Source organism: Piliocolobus tephrosceles, chromosome 16 (genome assembly GCF_002776525.5).
Source record: "Piliocolobus tephrosceles isolate RC106 chromosome 16, ASM277652v3, whole genome shotgun sequence".
Classification (NCBI taxonomy): Eukaryota; Metazoa; Chordata; class Mammalia; order Primates; family Cercopithecidae; genus Piliocolobus; species Piliocolobus tephrosceles.
Genome location: NC_045449.1, coordinates 854,118 through 869,511, shown reverse-complemented (window position 1 = coordinate 869,511; position 15,394 = coordinate 854,118). Strand labels below are relative to the sequence as shown.

The 15,394-nt window shown below is 55.9% G+C and overlaps 1 protein-coding gene across 3 annotated transcripts in view; it reads left to right on the top strand.

The window, feature by feature from the left end:
* The window catches only part of ABR (ABR activator of RhoGEF and GTPase), a 244,973-nt gene that overhangs the window by 161,729 nt on the left and 67,850 nt on the right, over positions 1 to 15,394 (top strand). For all 3 annotated transcript variants that reach the window (XM_026448359.1, XM_026448360.1, XM_026448361.1), the window contains 2 exons: positions 5,458 to 5,565; positions 10,262 to 10,322. In XM_026448359.1, coding sequence (XP_026304144.1) covers positions 5,458 to 5,565; positions 10,262 to 10,322 — 169 coding nt within the window. The remainder of the gene's footprint in view (positions 1 to 5,457; positions 5,566 to 10,261; positions 10,323 to 15,394) is intronic.

The following is a 15,394-nucleotide window of genomic DNA, read 5'->3' as shown; positions in this document are numbered from 1 at the left end:
CAGCTACTCAGGAGGCTGAGGCGGGAGAATCGCTTGAACCCAGGAGGCGGAGGTTGCAGTGAGCTGAGATTGCGCCACTGCGCTCCAGCCTGGGTGACAGACTGAGACTGTGTCTCAAAAAAAAAAAAAAAAAGAGAATAGGCTGGGCGCAGGGGCTCACACCTATAATCCCAGCACTTTGGGTGGCCAAGGTGGGCAGATCACCTGAGGTCAGGAGTTCAAGACCAGCCTGGCCAACATGGTGAAACCCCGTCTCTACTAAAAATACAAAAATCAGCCAGGTGTGATAATACACACCTGTGATCCCAGCTACTCGGGAGGCTGAAGTGGGAGAATTGCTTGAACTCGGGAGGCAGAGGCTACAGTGAGCAGAGATCATGGTACTCCACTCCAGCCTGGGCAACAAGAGCAAGACTGTCTCAAAAAAAGAAATAGAATAAAATAAAGTAAAAGGAAAAGTGCTTGGAACAGGGCCTGGAGTATCATAAATTAATAAGTACTTAATAACTAGTCATTATCAGTGCCATTATTATTATTATTATTATTATTAAATTGGGAAGAGGCACCCCAGAAGGTATCCTTTAGAGGGAATGCTATGCTCTGGTTCTAGCAGACCCACCTGCTTTCTCCCATTCAGGGATGGTGAACACCTGTCATCACTGCCTGCTCGCCTGAGCTGAGTGGCCTTGGGGGCATCCTCTCCTCATCCCTCAGGAGTAGAAGAGTGGGTTGCTGGAAACGCTGTCACAGTTTATCTTTGTCACGTGGACCTGGCTGTCCCCTCTTCTGGTCCCAGCTCCACAGACCTGGCCATGAATCTACTATCCACCACCTTCCCTCCCCAGCATTGGGAACTGATGCCTGAGGCCCCTGGGGCTGCAGGCCTGGGAGGACCCGGGTGGAGCCAGGTCAGGCCTGGCATCTGGAGGTGGTTTATTTTCAGCCGAAGTCTCTGGGTATTTGATGATTCGTTACCGAGAGAAGGGAATTAGCATCTCTGCTGTTTGTTTTATGAGATCACTCCAGTGCCAGGCTGCTGTTTCCAAGCAACCTGCACTTCCCAGTTAGTGTACCTGCCAAACCAGGCCTTGGGCCCTACAGCCTGGGGTGACTGTGGCGATGGCAGTCCCGGAGATGACCGTAACCCTGGACTCAGGCCTCCGCACAGCGGGCTCCTGGGAGGGTGGTGTGCCAACCTGGGCCTCCAGGCTTGCTTCTTCTCGTGGGAAAGGGGACAAGAGGAGCTCTTGCCTGGAAGAATCTTGGTGATTTGATTTTGGCTTAGGAAGCCGCTGACTAGCACATCTCCTGTAGCGTGAGCACTGATGGGCCGGGCCTCAGTACTCCCTGGAAAGAGAAATAAACGCCCTCCCTTCCAGCCCCGCCCCCCTTTAAAGTCCAGCCCCGTCCCCCCGCTTTTGAAAGTCTGTCCCTTCTGCAGCTGAGACCTGAATGCCTCTGGCCTTGGTGTCACCCCAAGCATCCCCACTCTGTCTCCCTTCTCTGGCTTTTCCAGATGCTCCCCACTCCCCTGCCCCACCAGCTTCCTCAAAGGGTTCTGCCTCTGTCCTGGGAGGTTCCAGGCTCAGCCGATGCTGCGGCCAGCCTGCCCCCACCCCCACCCCCACCTCTGCCTCTCTGGGTCCTCGGGGAACAGGAGGATCCTGCAGAAAGCAGGGTGGGTCGGGGTTGAGGTCCATAGCAGCCCACTTCCCCCAGCACCTTGGTGGGAAGCAGAGGCTCCTGAGGAAGCCAGGCAGCAGCTGTATCCCCCTTGCTACTGTATTGAAAAACATTTAAACCAGAAACTCCGGAGAATAACACAGCCAAACCTCCTGATGAAGAAAATACAGCGTCACACGTTAAGTTGGAATCTCCCCTCCCTCCCTCCTCCCTCTTGAAGCAGCTGCTGGCATGAATTTGGCGGATAGCCTTCCAGAGTGCAGTTTGTGTGCTTACTACATATCTATATTTTGGGTGGGCCTGCACTTTAAAAACAAACAAAAAAAAGTCTTGCTATGTTGTCCAGGCTGGACTTGAACTCCTGGGCTCAAGTGATCCTCCCACCTCAGTCTCCCAAGTAGCCAGGGCTATAGGTGTGTGTACCACAGCTCCCAGCTGCATGTACTTTATTTTTTTTTTTTTTTGAGACGGAGTCTTGCTCTGTCACCCAGGCTGGAGTGCAGTGGCCGGATCTCAGCTCACTGCAAGCTCCGCCCCCCGGGTTTACGCCATTCTCGCCATTCTCTGGCCTCAGCCTCTGGAGTAGCTGGGACTACAGGCGCCCGCCACCTCACCCGGCTAGTTTTTTTTGTATTTTTAGTAGAGACAGGGTTTCACCGTGTTAGCCAGGATGGTCTTGATCTCCTGACCTCGTGACCCGCCCGTCTCGGCCTCCCAAAGTGCTGGGATTACAGGCTTGAGCCACCGCGCCCAGCCCATGTACTTTAAAAATGTATGTAAGGCCAGGCGTGGCGCGGTGGCTCACGCCCATAATCCCAGCACTTTGGGAGCCCGAGGCGGGCGGATCACCTGAGGTCAGGAGTTCAAGACCAGCCTGACCAATATGACGAAACCCCATCTCTACTAAAAATACAAAAATTATCCGGGTGTGGTGGTGGGCGCCTGTAGTACCATTTACTCGGGAGGCTGAGGCAGAAGAATTGCTTTGAACCCCAGGAGGCGGAGGTTGCCGTGATCCGAGATCGCGCCACTGCACTCCAGCCTGGTGACACAGCGAGGCTCCATCTCAGGAAAAAAAGTGTATCAGTATACACGTGTATTATGTCACAGTTCAATCCATGTCCGCTTTGGAGCTTGTCAGCAATGCTATGTGTAAATCTGGTGCATCCACGTTCATGGCTGTGCGTGCGGCTTCCCCCGTTTGTGAGCATTTGTTTCCAGTCCCTCCTCTACGAGGAGGAAGAGTGAGGCCGTGAACACCCCTGAGTCCCCTGGGGCACACACAGGCCATTTGTTCCAGAGCGCTGCTGTCTAATGGAAATAGCTTATGAGCCACATATGTCATTTCACATTTTCTAATACCTACCTTTTTTTCGTTTTTTTTGAGACGGAGTCTTGCTCTTTTCGCCCAGGCTGGAGTGCAGCGATGCAATCTGGGCTCATTGCAACCTCCACCTCCTGTGTTCAAGCGATTTTCCTGCCTTGACCTCCGGAATAGCTGGGACTATAGATGCCCCCCACCACGCCCGGCTAATTTTGTATCTTTAGTAGAGACGGGGTTTCGCCATTTTGGCCAGGCTGGTCTTGAACTCCCAACTTCAGGTGATCTGTCCGCCTCAGCCTCCCAAAGTGCTGGGATTACAGGTGTGAGCCACCGCACCTGGCCCCTGATACCCACATTTTTATAAGTAAAAATAGGCAAGTGAAATTAATTTTGAGAATATCTTTTATTTATTCCCACAGATCCAAATATTATTTCAACATGTGTAATCAGTATTTAAAAATTAACGAGGTAGTTTACATTCTCTTTCACATACTAAGCCTTGGGAACCCGCTGTGTGTTTTACACGTCCGGCACATCTCAGTTTGAACCGACCCTGTCTCAGGTAGCTTGGCAGCCTCACGTGGCTGGTGGCTGCTGTACTGAACGATACAGCTCTGCGGTTTGTATGTAGAAGTGGATTTGCTAAGCAGTAGATGGCTGTGCCTATCCTCAGCTTTATTAGTTCAACTGAAAATAGGCCATGCCTATTTTCAGCTTTATTAGTTATTAACAAATTGCTCTCCAAATAATTGTACTAATTTACACTCCCCCGAGCAGTTTGTAAGAGTTTAAATTGGCGGGGCACGGTGACTCACGTCTGTAATCCCAGCACTTTGGGAGGCTTAGGCGGGCGGATCACCGGAGGTCAGGAGTTCGAGAGCAGCCTGACCAACATGGAGAAACCCTGTCTCTACTAAAAGTACAAAACTAGCCAGGTATGGTGGCGCATACCTGTAGTCCCAGCTACTCAGGAGGCTACGGCAAGAGAATCGCTCGAACCCAGGAGGCGGAGGTTATGGCGAGCCGAGATCGCGTCACTGAACTCCAGCCTGGGCAACGAGAGCAAAACTCCGTGTCAAAAAAAAACAGCGAGTTTAAATTTCCACATATGCTTGCCAGCCCTTGCTGTCAATTAGACTTTTAAATTTTGACCCTTCTGATAACCATAAAATATCTCATGAAAGTTTTAATTTGAATTTCTACCCTTTTGGTCCCTTAAGAGGAAGTGTGTATACACAGCGCAGTGAAGGCTTTCCTTAAATATTTGGGGAATTGACTTGCGGAGCCTCAGTTTCCCCTTTTGCAGAAAGGGGCGATGGGATCTGCCCCGCCTCTCAGAGGAGGCCAGGCTGTATGTCGTTGTGACTCGGGAAAAGCTTTGTGTTAGATTCCGAGTGACAGGCAAACGTGTATTGAGGCTGGGGCTTTGGCTCCTTGGAGGTAGAGGAGGTGGAAGAGGCGAGGACGGGGCCTTGAGGCCAAGGGAAATGGAAGGACAGCACCTTCATTTGTTGTTTTGTTTTGTTTTTGAGACGGAGTCTTACTCTGTCACCCAGGCTTCAGTGCAGTGACGCGATCTCCCTCCCTCGCTTGCCCGTCGGTGAAGTGGTTACTGTGATGGGTAACACTTAGCTTGATATTTGCTTTCCTGCACCTGACATTTTCCCTCTTAATAGAAGATGATCTATTTTATTTATTTTTTTATTATTCTCTTTCAGGTTAGAGAGAGCAACAGGGGAGGCAAAAAAAAAAGTGAAAGGCCTCCCAGGTTCAAGTGATTCTCCTCCCACAGCCTCCTGAGTAGCTGGGATTACAGGCACGCACCACCACGCCTGGCTAATTTTTGTATTTTTAGTAGAGACGGGGTTTCACCATGTTGGCCAGGCTGGTCTGGAACTCCTGACCTCAGGCCTCCCAAAGTGCTGGGATTACAGGCGTGAGCCACTGCACCCGGCCAAGACGGCACCTTTAAATGCCGTGCGCCATGCTCCATGTGGGGAGGGAGGCCTGAGCAGGCCACACGTGCCAGCTCCACCCAGCACACGCACACCCCTCTCTCCCTGCTCCGGCTAATTCCCGGATGTGAAGGAAGTGTGAGACATGAAGGGATTTCAAACCCTGGGAGACCTTGATCGTGCTGAGGAAAGCTGGATGCTGTGAGGAGTTGAATTTCTAGCAGGCCGACAAAGGCCCTAGCCTGGTCTCCCCAACCCCAGACCCCCTCATGAACCTTATTGGCTGAGCTGGTTTCCATGGAAACCGTCCAGTTCAAAGGGGCACTGTAATATGTTCATCCCTGCGTTTCCCGGAGTTCCCAGCGAGCCCTCTGGAGCTGAGTGAGAGGTTTTCAGTGCACTGGAGCTCCAGGTACTCTGTGAAGCTTTCATCCATTCATTAATCCTCTCCCCTCCCACCCTCCTCGCCCTCTGTTCCCTGACTCCTCCCTGCAGGCCAGCCAGCTCGGCGTGTACAAAGCATTTGTGGATAACTATAAAGTCGCTCTGGAGACAGCCGAGAAGTGCAGCCAGTCCAACAACCAGTTCCAGAAGATCTCAGAGGTAGGCAGCTCCCTGCACAGCCTCCCTGACAGACCCGGGGCTATGGAGGCTGCTCAGAGCCCTGCAGCCCTTGGATCTCCCTCCCTCGCTTGCCCGTCGGTGAAGTGGTTACTGTGATGGGTAACACTTAGCCTGATATTTGCTTTCCTGTACCTGACATTTTCCCTCTTAATAGAAAATGATTTATTTTATTTATTTATTTATTATTCTCTTTCTGGTTAGAGAGAGGAACAGGGGAGGCAAAAAAAAAAAAAAATCAAGGCAGTGTTCTCCCACACCACACTGTGGTGACTTTGAGCAAGTCACGTCCCCCCTCTTGGCTTTTATATCCTGTGCTGTAGAATGAGGGGTTTAGACTTGGCCAGATAATCCTTTTTTTTTTTTTTTTTCCTAAGACAGAGTCTTGCTCTGTCACCCAGGCTGGAGTGCAGTGGCGCAATCTCAGCTCACTGCAACCTCCACCCCCTGGGTTCAAGTGATTCTCCTGCCTCAGCCTCCCAAGTAGCTGGGATGACAGGCGCCCACCACCACGCCCGGCTAATTTTTACATTTTTAGTAGAGATGAGGTTTTGCCGTGTTGGCCAGGTTGGTCTCAGACTCGGGTGATCTGCCCGTCTCAGCCTCCCGAAGTGCTGACATTACAGGCGTGAGCCACTGAGCCCAGCATGGCCAGCTAATCCTAACCTTGCTTGATAAGAATCACTGGAGCACTGATTTTTCAGGCACCTTCCCTGGAGTTTCTGATTCGGAAGGCTTTGGATGGGGCCCAAGATTCTGTATTTGAGCAAGCTTCTGGGTGATTTTTAGGATAGGGAATATTTAAGGAAATTTGGACTACAGGTCGTCTTTTAAGGTTTTGCCAACTCTGAGACTGCGATCCCGTAAACACAGAGAGGGCAAGAGCCGCTTATGTGGAGAAGGAGCCTTGGAATCCCTGGCCGGGAACACACGTGCTTCTGCTCCTGTGGCCCAGCCTTCCTCTCGCACTCCCTGTCTGGAAACACATGTGCTCCTGTGGCCCAGCCTTTCTGGCCCAGAACACGCATGCTCCTGCCCCTGCAGCCCAGACTTCCTCCTGCACTCCCTGACCGGGAACACACATGCTCCTGCCCCTGTAGCCCAGCTTTCCTGGCCCAGAACACGCACGCTTCAGCCTTCCTCCCGCACTCCCTGGCTGGGAACACAACGTGCTCCTGTGGCCCAGCCTTTCTGGCCCAGAACACACGTGCTCCTGCCCCTTCGGCCTAGCCTTCCTGGCCGGGAACACGCGTGCTTCTGCCCCTGCGGCCCAGCCTTCCTGGCCGGGAACACGCGTGCTTCTGCCCCTGCGGTCCAGCCTTCCTGGCCGGGAACACGCGTGCTTCTGCTCCTGTGGCCCAGCCTTCCTGGCCGGGAACATGCGTGCTTCTGCCCCTGCGGTCCAGCCTTCCTGGCTGGGAACACGCGTGCTTCTGCTCCTGCGGCCCAGCCTTCCTCCTGCACTCCTCTGCAGGGCAGAGGTGCGGCCACATCTGCCATCAACATTTCTGCCCAAGAGGTGGCATGGAGGGGACGGTTGCTTAGGATCCTTCAGGACAGAGCCCAGTTCATCCCTTTGTCCAGAAAGACCTCAGTGACACCCCTAAAGCACTGGCCTTGCAGGAACAGGCCCCAGTTCAGGGCAAGAGAACCTCCATCCTAGAAAGGGGGAGAGGCTTCTGCAGTTTTGGCAGTCCTGCCTTAAAGGCCCCTCTTGGCCCTTTGTGTCCCCATCTCAACTCTAACGCTAGAAGAGTTGGGGAAATGCAGGATCGTTTTCCTGAAACTTCAGGGGTGACAGGCGATGCTCACGTTTAGAATCCACCGAGAGGCAGCAGAGGAGCTGACAGATGGAGATGAACATGTCAGCTTCATTACTGTTAAAATGCAGCTTGGGGCCGGGCGCGGTGGCTCAAGCCTGTAATCCCAGCACTTTGGGAGGCCGAGACGGGCGGATCACGAGGTCAGGAGATCGAGACCATCCTGGCTAACACGGTGAAACCCCGTCTCTACTAAAAATACAAAAACTAGCTGGGCGAGGTGGCAGGCGCCTGTAGTCTCAGCTACTCGGGAGGCTGAGGCAGGAGAATGGCGTAAACCCGGGAGGCGGAGCTTGCAGTGAGCTGAGATCCGGCCACTGCACTCCAGTCCGGGCGACAGAGCGAGACTCCGCCTCAAAAAAAAAAAAAAAAAAATGCAGCTTGGAAAATGTGGATTTGTATCTGTAGCTACAGTGAGCTTGCTGGCACTTCACCTCTGGAGTGAAATTATCTGTTTAGGCCAGGCGTGGTGGCTCACACCTGTAATCTCAGCACTTTGGGAGGCTGAGGCGGATGGATTACCGGAGGTCAGGAGTTTGAGACCAGCCTGGCCAACGTGGCAAAATCCCATCTCTACTAAAAATACAAAAATGAGCCAGGCATGGTGGCGTACACCTGTAATCCCAGCTGCTTGGGAGGCTGAGACAGGAGAATCGCTTGAACCTGAGAGGTGGAGGTTGCAGTGAGCTGAGATCGCACCACTGCACTCCAGTCTGGCGACAGCGTGAGACCCTGTCTGAAAAAAAGTATCTATTGAGTCCCTTGCAGGAGTAGGAAACCACAGGCCGCCCCCGCAACAATGAGGACAGAGCCCACGCCTCTCACCCAGTGTGCAGAGAGGACGGCTGACTGCAGTTTCTTCTCCCAGACCCATGGAGCAGATGAGTCACCCTCTGCCTGGGAGGACAAAGTGCAGGCTGGGGAAGTCCCTCCCCATGGAGTCAAGAGGCTGGAGAGGCCGGGTGCGTGGCTCACGCCTGTAATCCCAGCACTTTGGGAGGCCGAGGCTGGAGATTGGCTTGAGTCCAAGAGTTCAAGCCCGGCCTGGGCAACATGGTGAAACCCCGTCTCTATTAAAAATACAAATAAAAGGGGCTGGAGAAAGGGTGCTTCCTTCGCGGTTTCCAGCCCCACCTGGGAACTACCTGGACTCCCCTGGTCTGTGTTCAGAGCAGCCCTGCCAAGGCTGCCCAAGAATCCAGGGTCAGATATGGTGCAGAGGGTGTGGGGTATTCTCTTGGCCTAGGCTGATTGCCTGTTCCCTGTGCATAGGCAGAAACCCCCACACCCAACCGTAAGCCCCTCTCAAAGCCTGCCCACCCCAGAGGGCAGAGCCAAGCCCCTGGCTTTCTGCCAGGTGGCTTCTCATCCTGACTCACTTGATGACGTCCTTGCTTCCTGCTGGCGCTGCCACTTAATTACTGCAATTGGGCTCCTCTCTGCAGCAGGAGTGATTTCACAGCCCTGGGCTTCACTGGAGGGGGGCGTGAGGAAAAATTCCTGAAATCTGGGAATCCAGGCACCAGCCAGAGACACAGCCTGGGGACGCTGAGTAACCCCACCCCCCGCCCCCCAAAATATACACGCACCCAAGCTCAGTCTCTGGGAGTTTTCTCTGTCTGGAAACAGCTTGAGACAGAAAGTAGGAAGTTGCTTTCTGGGTGCTTCCTTCCCTGCAGGCCGAGCAGGTGACATCACCTGAGCCCCTGACCTTGGCGTCACCTTGCCCCCTGCCTTCCCCCCCACGCCCCTCTTTGAGGCTCCGTGTGCTCGGTCTGCCAAGTGAGGATGGCATTACAGCTCCGGTTGCAGGCTGCACTGTCCTGCTAGCAAAAGCTGGGGCTGGAACGTCTCTAAAGGAGTTTGATGAGGCTTGGAGCAGACAAATCATTCCTGGGGTCTGTTTCCAGTACTCACTACCTGTCGCCTGGCTTGGCGTCCAGGAGGGGCTTTGGCTCTTCCTCCCTCGAAGCTTCCTCTCGGCCCCCAGCACAGGCAGTGGTGGGTGGGGAGTGTCAGGGGTGCTGGGGGCTGAGTGCTCTCTGACGGGGGTAGGATGCAGCTCACTGTCCTGGGGAGCTCGGTGTCTCTGCCGCAGATTCACCACTTCCCTGCTTCCACTGCGCAGGCGTGTGGGACCCCTCCTTCCTACCTCACGGGTTGCTGATGCCCGAAAGATCTGCTGGAGTACCTGGCGCTGGTCAGCTCAAACCCTGTCTGCCCTTGGCCGACGTGTAGGGTTCCTGAGTCGGGGTTCCCGAGATGGGTTTCCTGTAATCACGGGGCTCCCTGCCAGCCCCTCTCATCTCTGGGACCTGGAGTCCCTTCCTTCTTGCCCACACCCCAGCCACTGGACTCCACGAGGCTCCAGGAGTTCACAGGTGCGGTGCGGGGGATTGGGGTTGCAGAGGCAGCCAATGGCCGTGGGGCTCCTTTGTCCCTGTTGTCTTTTTTTTTTTTTGAGACGGAATCTCACTCTATCGCCCAGGCTGGAATGCAATGGTATGATCTCGGCTCACTGCAGCCTCCGCCTCCTGGGTTCAAGCGATTCTCCTGGCTCAGCCTCCCGAGTAGCTGGGACTACAGGCTTGTGCCACCACACCTGGCTAACTTTTGTATTATTAGTAGAGACGGGGTTTCACCATGTTGACCAGGCTGGTCTCGAACTCCAAACCTCAGTTGATCCGCCCGCCTCAGCCTCCCAAAGTGCTGGGATGACAGGCGTGAGCCGCCGTGCCCAGCCTCTGTTCTCATCCTTGTACCCTGAGTCTCACAGCCCCTCTTCCTGCCAGGCTCACGGTGGGGGCTGGGGCGGTGAGGGACGGAGCAGGCCGTGACTCCTCTCCTCCCTCTGGCAGGAACTCAAAGTGAAAGGTCCCAAGGACTCCAAGGACAGCCACACGTCCGTCACCATGGAAGGTACCTCGGGGAGCGGGCTGGATTACCGGCACCTGCCTTTGTCTGGCTGTGTGGGCGACGGGCTGCGTGAACGCAGCGCCCTTCCCCCGTGTGCGCGTGTGAGTGTGAGCGCGTGTGAGTGTGAGCGCGCACGCGAGGACTCCAGCCTCGTGCCCAGGCAGCCAGCCAGCTACAAACGTGCTCCTCTTTAGGATGCCAGCAGGCCGCTGGGTCCCTCCCTCCCCGCCCCTCCTCCCCTTCCCCTTCCCTCCTCTCCTCGCCACGCGCCTCCCTCCCCTCCCTCTTGCTGGAAGAGCACTCCGAAGCGGCTGCTCGATGCTGGAGTCTGTGCGGCAGCATCAGCAAGGGGGCTGAGTGGCCGGGCTGCTGGTGGGCGCCGGGGAGCCTGGAGCGATGGCTGCACGCTCCCGCTGCGGGGACAGAGGCTGCCATGGAGATTCTCCTCATTATTCGCTTCTGCTGTAACTGCACCTATGGTAACCCAGGTGCCCGCTGTGGGCGGTGGCGGACCCTCCCACCTCTGGGGGCTGGAGTGGGCTGAAATGTGTCCAGCGAGGTTTGAGGGACGCAGGGAAGGAGGGGGGGCAAGTGGCTGGACCTGAATTCCCCCTTCGTTTCGGGGGTGTCCAACCTGGAGTTGAAACCTGGGGGTGGCTCAGGGCAGGGCCATCTGCAAATGGAAGGACCAGGCTGGAGGGGTCCAGGTGCCCCCGAGGATCGGTGGGGAATTGGTGGGCTAGTGTGAGAGAACTTCCTGGAGGGGCTGTTAGGGAGAGACGGCGAGGAGCTGTGCCTGCAGATGTTGTAGCCCTGAGGCCAGGGAGAGGGTCCGTGGGGGCCAGGCACAGCGTGGCCATGGGTGGTGATGGTCCGGATGGTGGCATTGCCAGCCAACAGGGTGCCATCGTGAGCCGGAGGGAGAAGTTGGGAGTTTCTTTGTTTCTGGAGAGAGGAGCGGAGGCTGGGCGGCAGGGTATTGTGTGCTCCAGTGCACATGCTGCCAGCTCTCCGAGTAGCAGGCGGAGGACACGGAGGGGCTGCGGGAGCAGGAAGGAGCTGAGAGGTTGGTTTTCAGCCATGAAAGACACTTGAGCCGAGGTCTTGGTCCTTAACTGGAAGGCAGGTCGGCAGTGCCAGCGGGAGAGGGGGTGTGGCAAGCTGCTTTGTGAAGGTCACACACACCCCACCTTTCGGTGGAAGGAACCCGGACCGTCCTCCTTGCAGCTCCCGCAGCTGGCTGGGGCATGGGGGAGGTCCCGGGACAGGTGCATGTCATCAGCACAACTGTTGGTCGTAGGAGGATGAAGCCGGCCCAGGCGGGAAGGTGTTCAGAAGCCCGTGGACCCTGCCCGAAGAGGCAAGGCGTGCCAAGGGGTGCCCCGCCTGCCTGTGGCAGGCAGTGGGGCGGGCACGTGTGGCTCCCAGACCAGCTGCTCTGGGCCTGAGTCTGGGAGCAGCGGGCGGCTGGTTTTAGGACCTTCCTCTTCCTTCCCACCAGGTGTTTCTGCTCTGCCCCCTTCTCAGTCACTCCTTTCCTATCTCCCTGGTAACCTGGAGCTCCTTGGAGCTCCTTGTCGAAGGCTGATGTGAGGGGGGTGGCAGCTTGCCGGAGGAGAGATGGTAGGTTTCCTGGGCTCCTTCCCAGAGGCGGCCGTGGTGGAGGGGCTGTGTGGGGCCACTGTCCCCTGATCTTCTCAGGACCCTCTTGAGGGAAGCAAGCTCTGAGGCAGCCTCTCTCCTGCGGCCCAGCAGGATGGCCGTGGGAACCCTGTTCTCACTTGAAATTGGCCTGGTCAGCGATTGGAGGTGAAATGGTCTTTTTGATCTGGCCTAGGGGTTGGTCAGGTCTAGACTCTGCCTCCCTGAAAAGGAAATGTAGCCTTGGCTTCCTCTCTCTTCCCCACAAGGAAGCTTCGACCCGGGACCTGGAGTTCACGCTGCTTCGGTCTCCTGATACTGTTGTTGAAGTCGGCTTCAAAGTGGGGAATGAGGAGTGAAAGGGCCAGCTCGGGAGGACGAGGCTCACCCCGTCCTGGTCACTCTTCCCAAGAACCCTCCTGTGGGTCATTGAGATTTTACAGGTGCCGCCCTCCCCTGAGGAAGGGGCAGCTCAAAGCCAGGAGCCTGAGTGGATCTGCGTTCAAAGCCCAGCTCCCACCACTTGTAGCTTGGTGATGGGGAGCAAGCCACAGAACGTCTCTGGCCTCAGTTGTCTTGTCTGTAAAATGGGGCTAGTAAGAATTTCTCCCCTCTTTAATCACAGGAAATAATGTGAGCAAAGCAGTGAACTCAGTACTCCTGGGCACAGAGCAAGTACCCAGCAAACTAGAGCGAGGCCAGCTTGCTGCCCAAGTCAGTGGAGAGGGGTGGGGGGAGTGGGTGAGGCCGGGCAGGAAGCAGGCCAGCCTGCCGGAGCCTGGGGACAGGGGAAGGGCCAGAGCGAGCGCCTCACCCTGAGTTCTCAGGGGACCCTGGCGTGCAGGGGCCGTGGGGAGCACAAACTTCAGGGCTGCTCTTGTTCCCCTGGTTCCCTCTGTATCTGACGTGGTCCCAGCGCCCCATCCCTGTGCACCTGTCCTCCTGGCCGCTCTCCCGGGGCTCATTCCGCAGCCCTGCTCAGGTGGACTCTGGAGGTGACCACAGGCATATTAATAACCCCTCTGAAACCCAACCTGCCATGTGTGCAGACCTCTGAGCTTAGAAACCTCTTCCTCCTGGGACCCAGGAGAGAGCTGCGGGGAGCCAGTAGTGCCGTGTCAGCTTTCTGTGGAGCTGCCACTCTGGGGCCCACTCCGCCAAGTTTCTGCTGAGCTTGTGCTTTCTTTTGGGTCTCTGGGATTCTCGAGTGTGATTTTTCCCCCTGAAGATGGGCTGAGCCACAGGTGGGTGCCTTAAACAGCCTCAGAAATGGACCCACCTGAGCGAGGACCTGGGCTGTACCCTCAGTGCCCCAGGACACTCCAAGACTGGCCTCGTTCCTTCAAGCTTCCATGGCCCATGGGGAGGGTCTCTGGAAATTGCTAGATAAGAAAAGGCTACAGATATGTCATGTGAAGTGTATTTACATAAACTAGTGGTTGGCCGGGTATGGTGGCTCATGCCTGCAATCCCAACATTTTGGCAGACTGAGGTAGGAGGATTGCTTGAGGCCAGGAGTTCAAGACCAGCAACATAGTGAGACCTTGTCGCTCGCTGTCCTCCCTCCTCCCTCCCTCCTTTCCTCCTTCCCTACTTCCTTCCTTCCTGTCTCGCTCTGTTGCCAGGCTGGAGTGCAGTGGCATGACCTCAGCTTACTGCAACTTCCGCCTCCCGGATTCAAGAGATTCCCCTGCCTCAGCTGCCCAAGTAGCTGGGATTATAGGCACCTGCCACCAGGCCCTGCTAATTTTTTTATTTTTAGTAGAGGCGGGTTTTTGCCATGTTGGCCAGGCTGTTCCTGAACTCCTGACCTCAAGTGACTCACCCGCTTCGGCCTCCCAAAGTGCTGGGATTACAGGCGTGAGCCACTACACCCGGCCCCTCGTCTCTCTATTTTTTTAAAAATTAAAATACATAAAATACAAAGCAGTGGTTTTCAACCACTCTTATGCATTCAAATCAGTAAAGAAGCTTTTTAAAAAATGCTCATGCCCTGTATGGTCTTGCAGAGATTTGGGTTGAGTTGACGGGGCTGGGGGGCAGGCATCTGTATCTTTTAACAGCTCCCCTAGTCATTCTGATGGGCAGCCAAGCTCGGACTGCAGATAAGGCTGGTGGCCCCTGCCGAGGCTGCGTTTTCTTCACAGCCAGCAGATTGCTCCCTGAAGTGTCTGCTTAGCGGCGCACGGGATATTTATATCTCAGGCTGTGGAGAACTCTTGGGTTTGGGGCCCGGCTAGGGCATGTGTGTTCACGCTGAGACCTGTTACAACCTGGTCGTGTGGGACACCCGGTCTGGGATCCGTATTCCCAGATGAACACCCTGCCTCTCTCACTGCCCCTGTGGCAGGAGGCTCAAGGTCCTGACCCCAGGGACGGAGCATCCAGGTGCAGGACTGAAGCTGAGCCTCCTGTTGGGAGGGCGGGCACAGCTGTGTGCAGGAAGGGCGTTGGGAAGTGTTGATCCACCAGCTGCCACCTCCACCTGTCCCTGCTGAATCCCAGCCATCCTCACTTGGTGTCTGGGTTGTGGAGGGTATGGCTCTTGGGGGCCTGGGCTGGTCTTGCTTGGGTTCTCCCAGCCTCTTTGGGGCTCTCATATGTGAGGCCTAACATGAGTTGCTTCAGGAAAACTTTGCCCCTCGGGCTGCCTCGTGTTGAGCGCACAGCCTTTTCTTTTTCTTTTTCTTTTTTTTTTTTGAGATGGAGTTTCGCTCTTGTTGCCCAGGCTGGAGTGCAGTGGTGTGATCTTGGCTCACTATAATCTCCGCCTCCTGGGTTCAAGTGACTCTCCTGCCTCAGCCTCCCAAGTAGCTGGGATTACAGGTGTGCACCACCACACCTGGCTACTTTTTGTATTTTTAGTAGAGACAGGGTTTCACTGTGTTGACCAGGCTAGCCTCGGGGAGTAGAGCCTTTCTGTGGAGATCAGGCCAGCCTCCCTGCCTCCGGCCTCCCTGGCCTTCCTGGCCTCCAGCCTCCCTGCCTCCGGCCTCCCTGGCCTCTGACCTCCCTGCCTCCAGCCTCCCTGCCTCCGGCCTCCAGCCTCCCTGCCTCCAGCCTCCCTGGCCTCCAGCCTCCCTGGCCTGCAGCCTCCCTGCCTCCAGCCTCCCTGGCCTGCAGCCTCCCTGCCTCCAGCCTTCCTGGCCTTCCTGGCCTCCAACCTCCCTGCCTCCAGCCTCCCTGTGCTTGCTCTGGGGTTTGAGGATGTGGGGAGGGGTCTTTCCTCTGAGAGATGAGGCCAGTCCTGTGGGTCACAGTGAGGCGTGCCAATCCCAGCTGTCTGTGCCCAGCCTTCAGCTACAGGAGCCTGAGAATGATAAGGTCTGGGGAGCTGCCCTTCCTAGAAATAGAGAATGTCTCCTTCCCCATTCTGGGGTCCTGCGTGTGGCAGGCGTGCTGGACTCTGCAGGGCGTGGCTGGGTGGAGCTGTG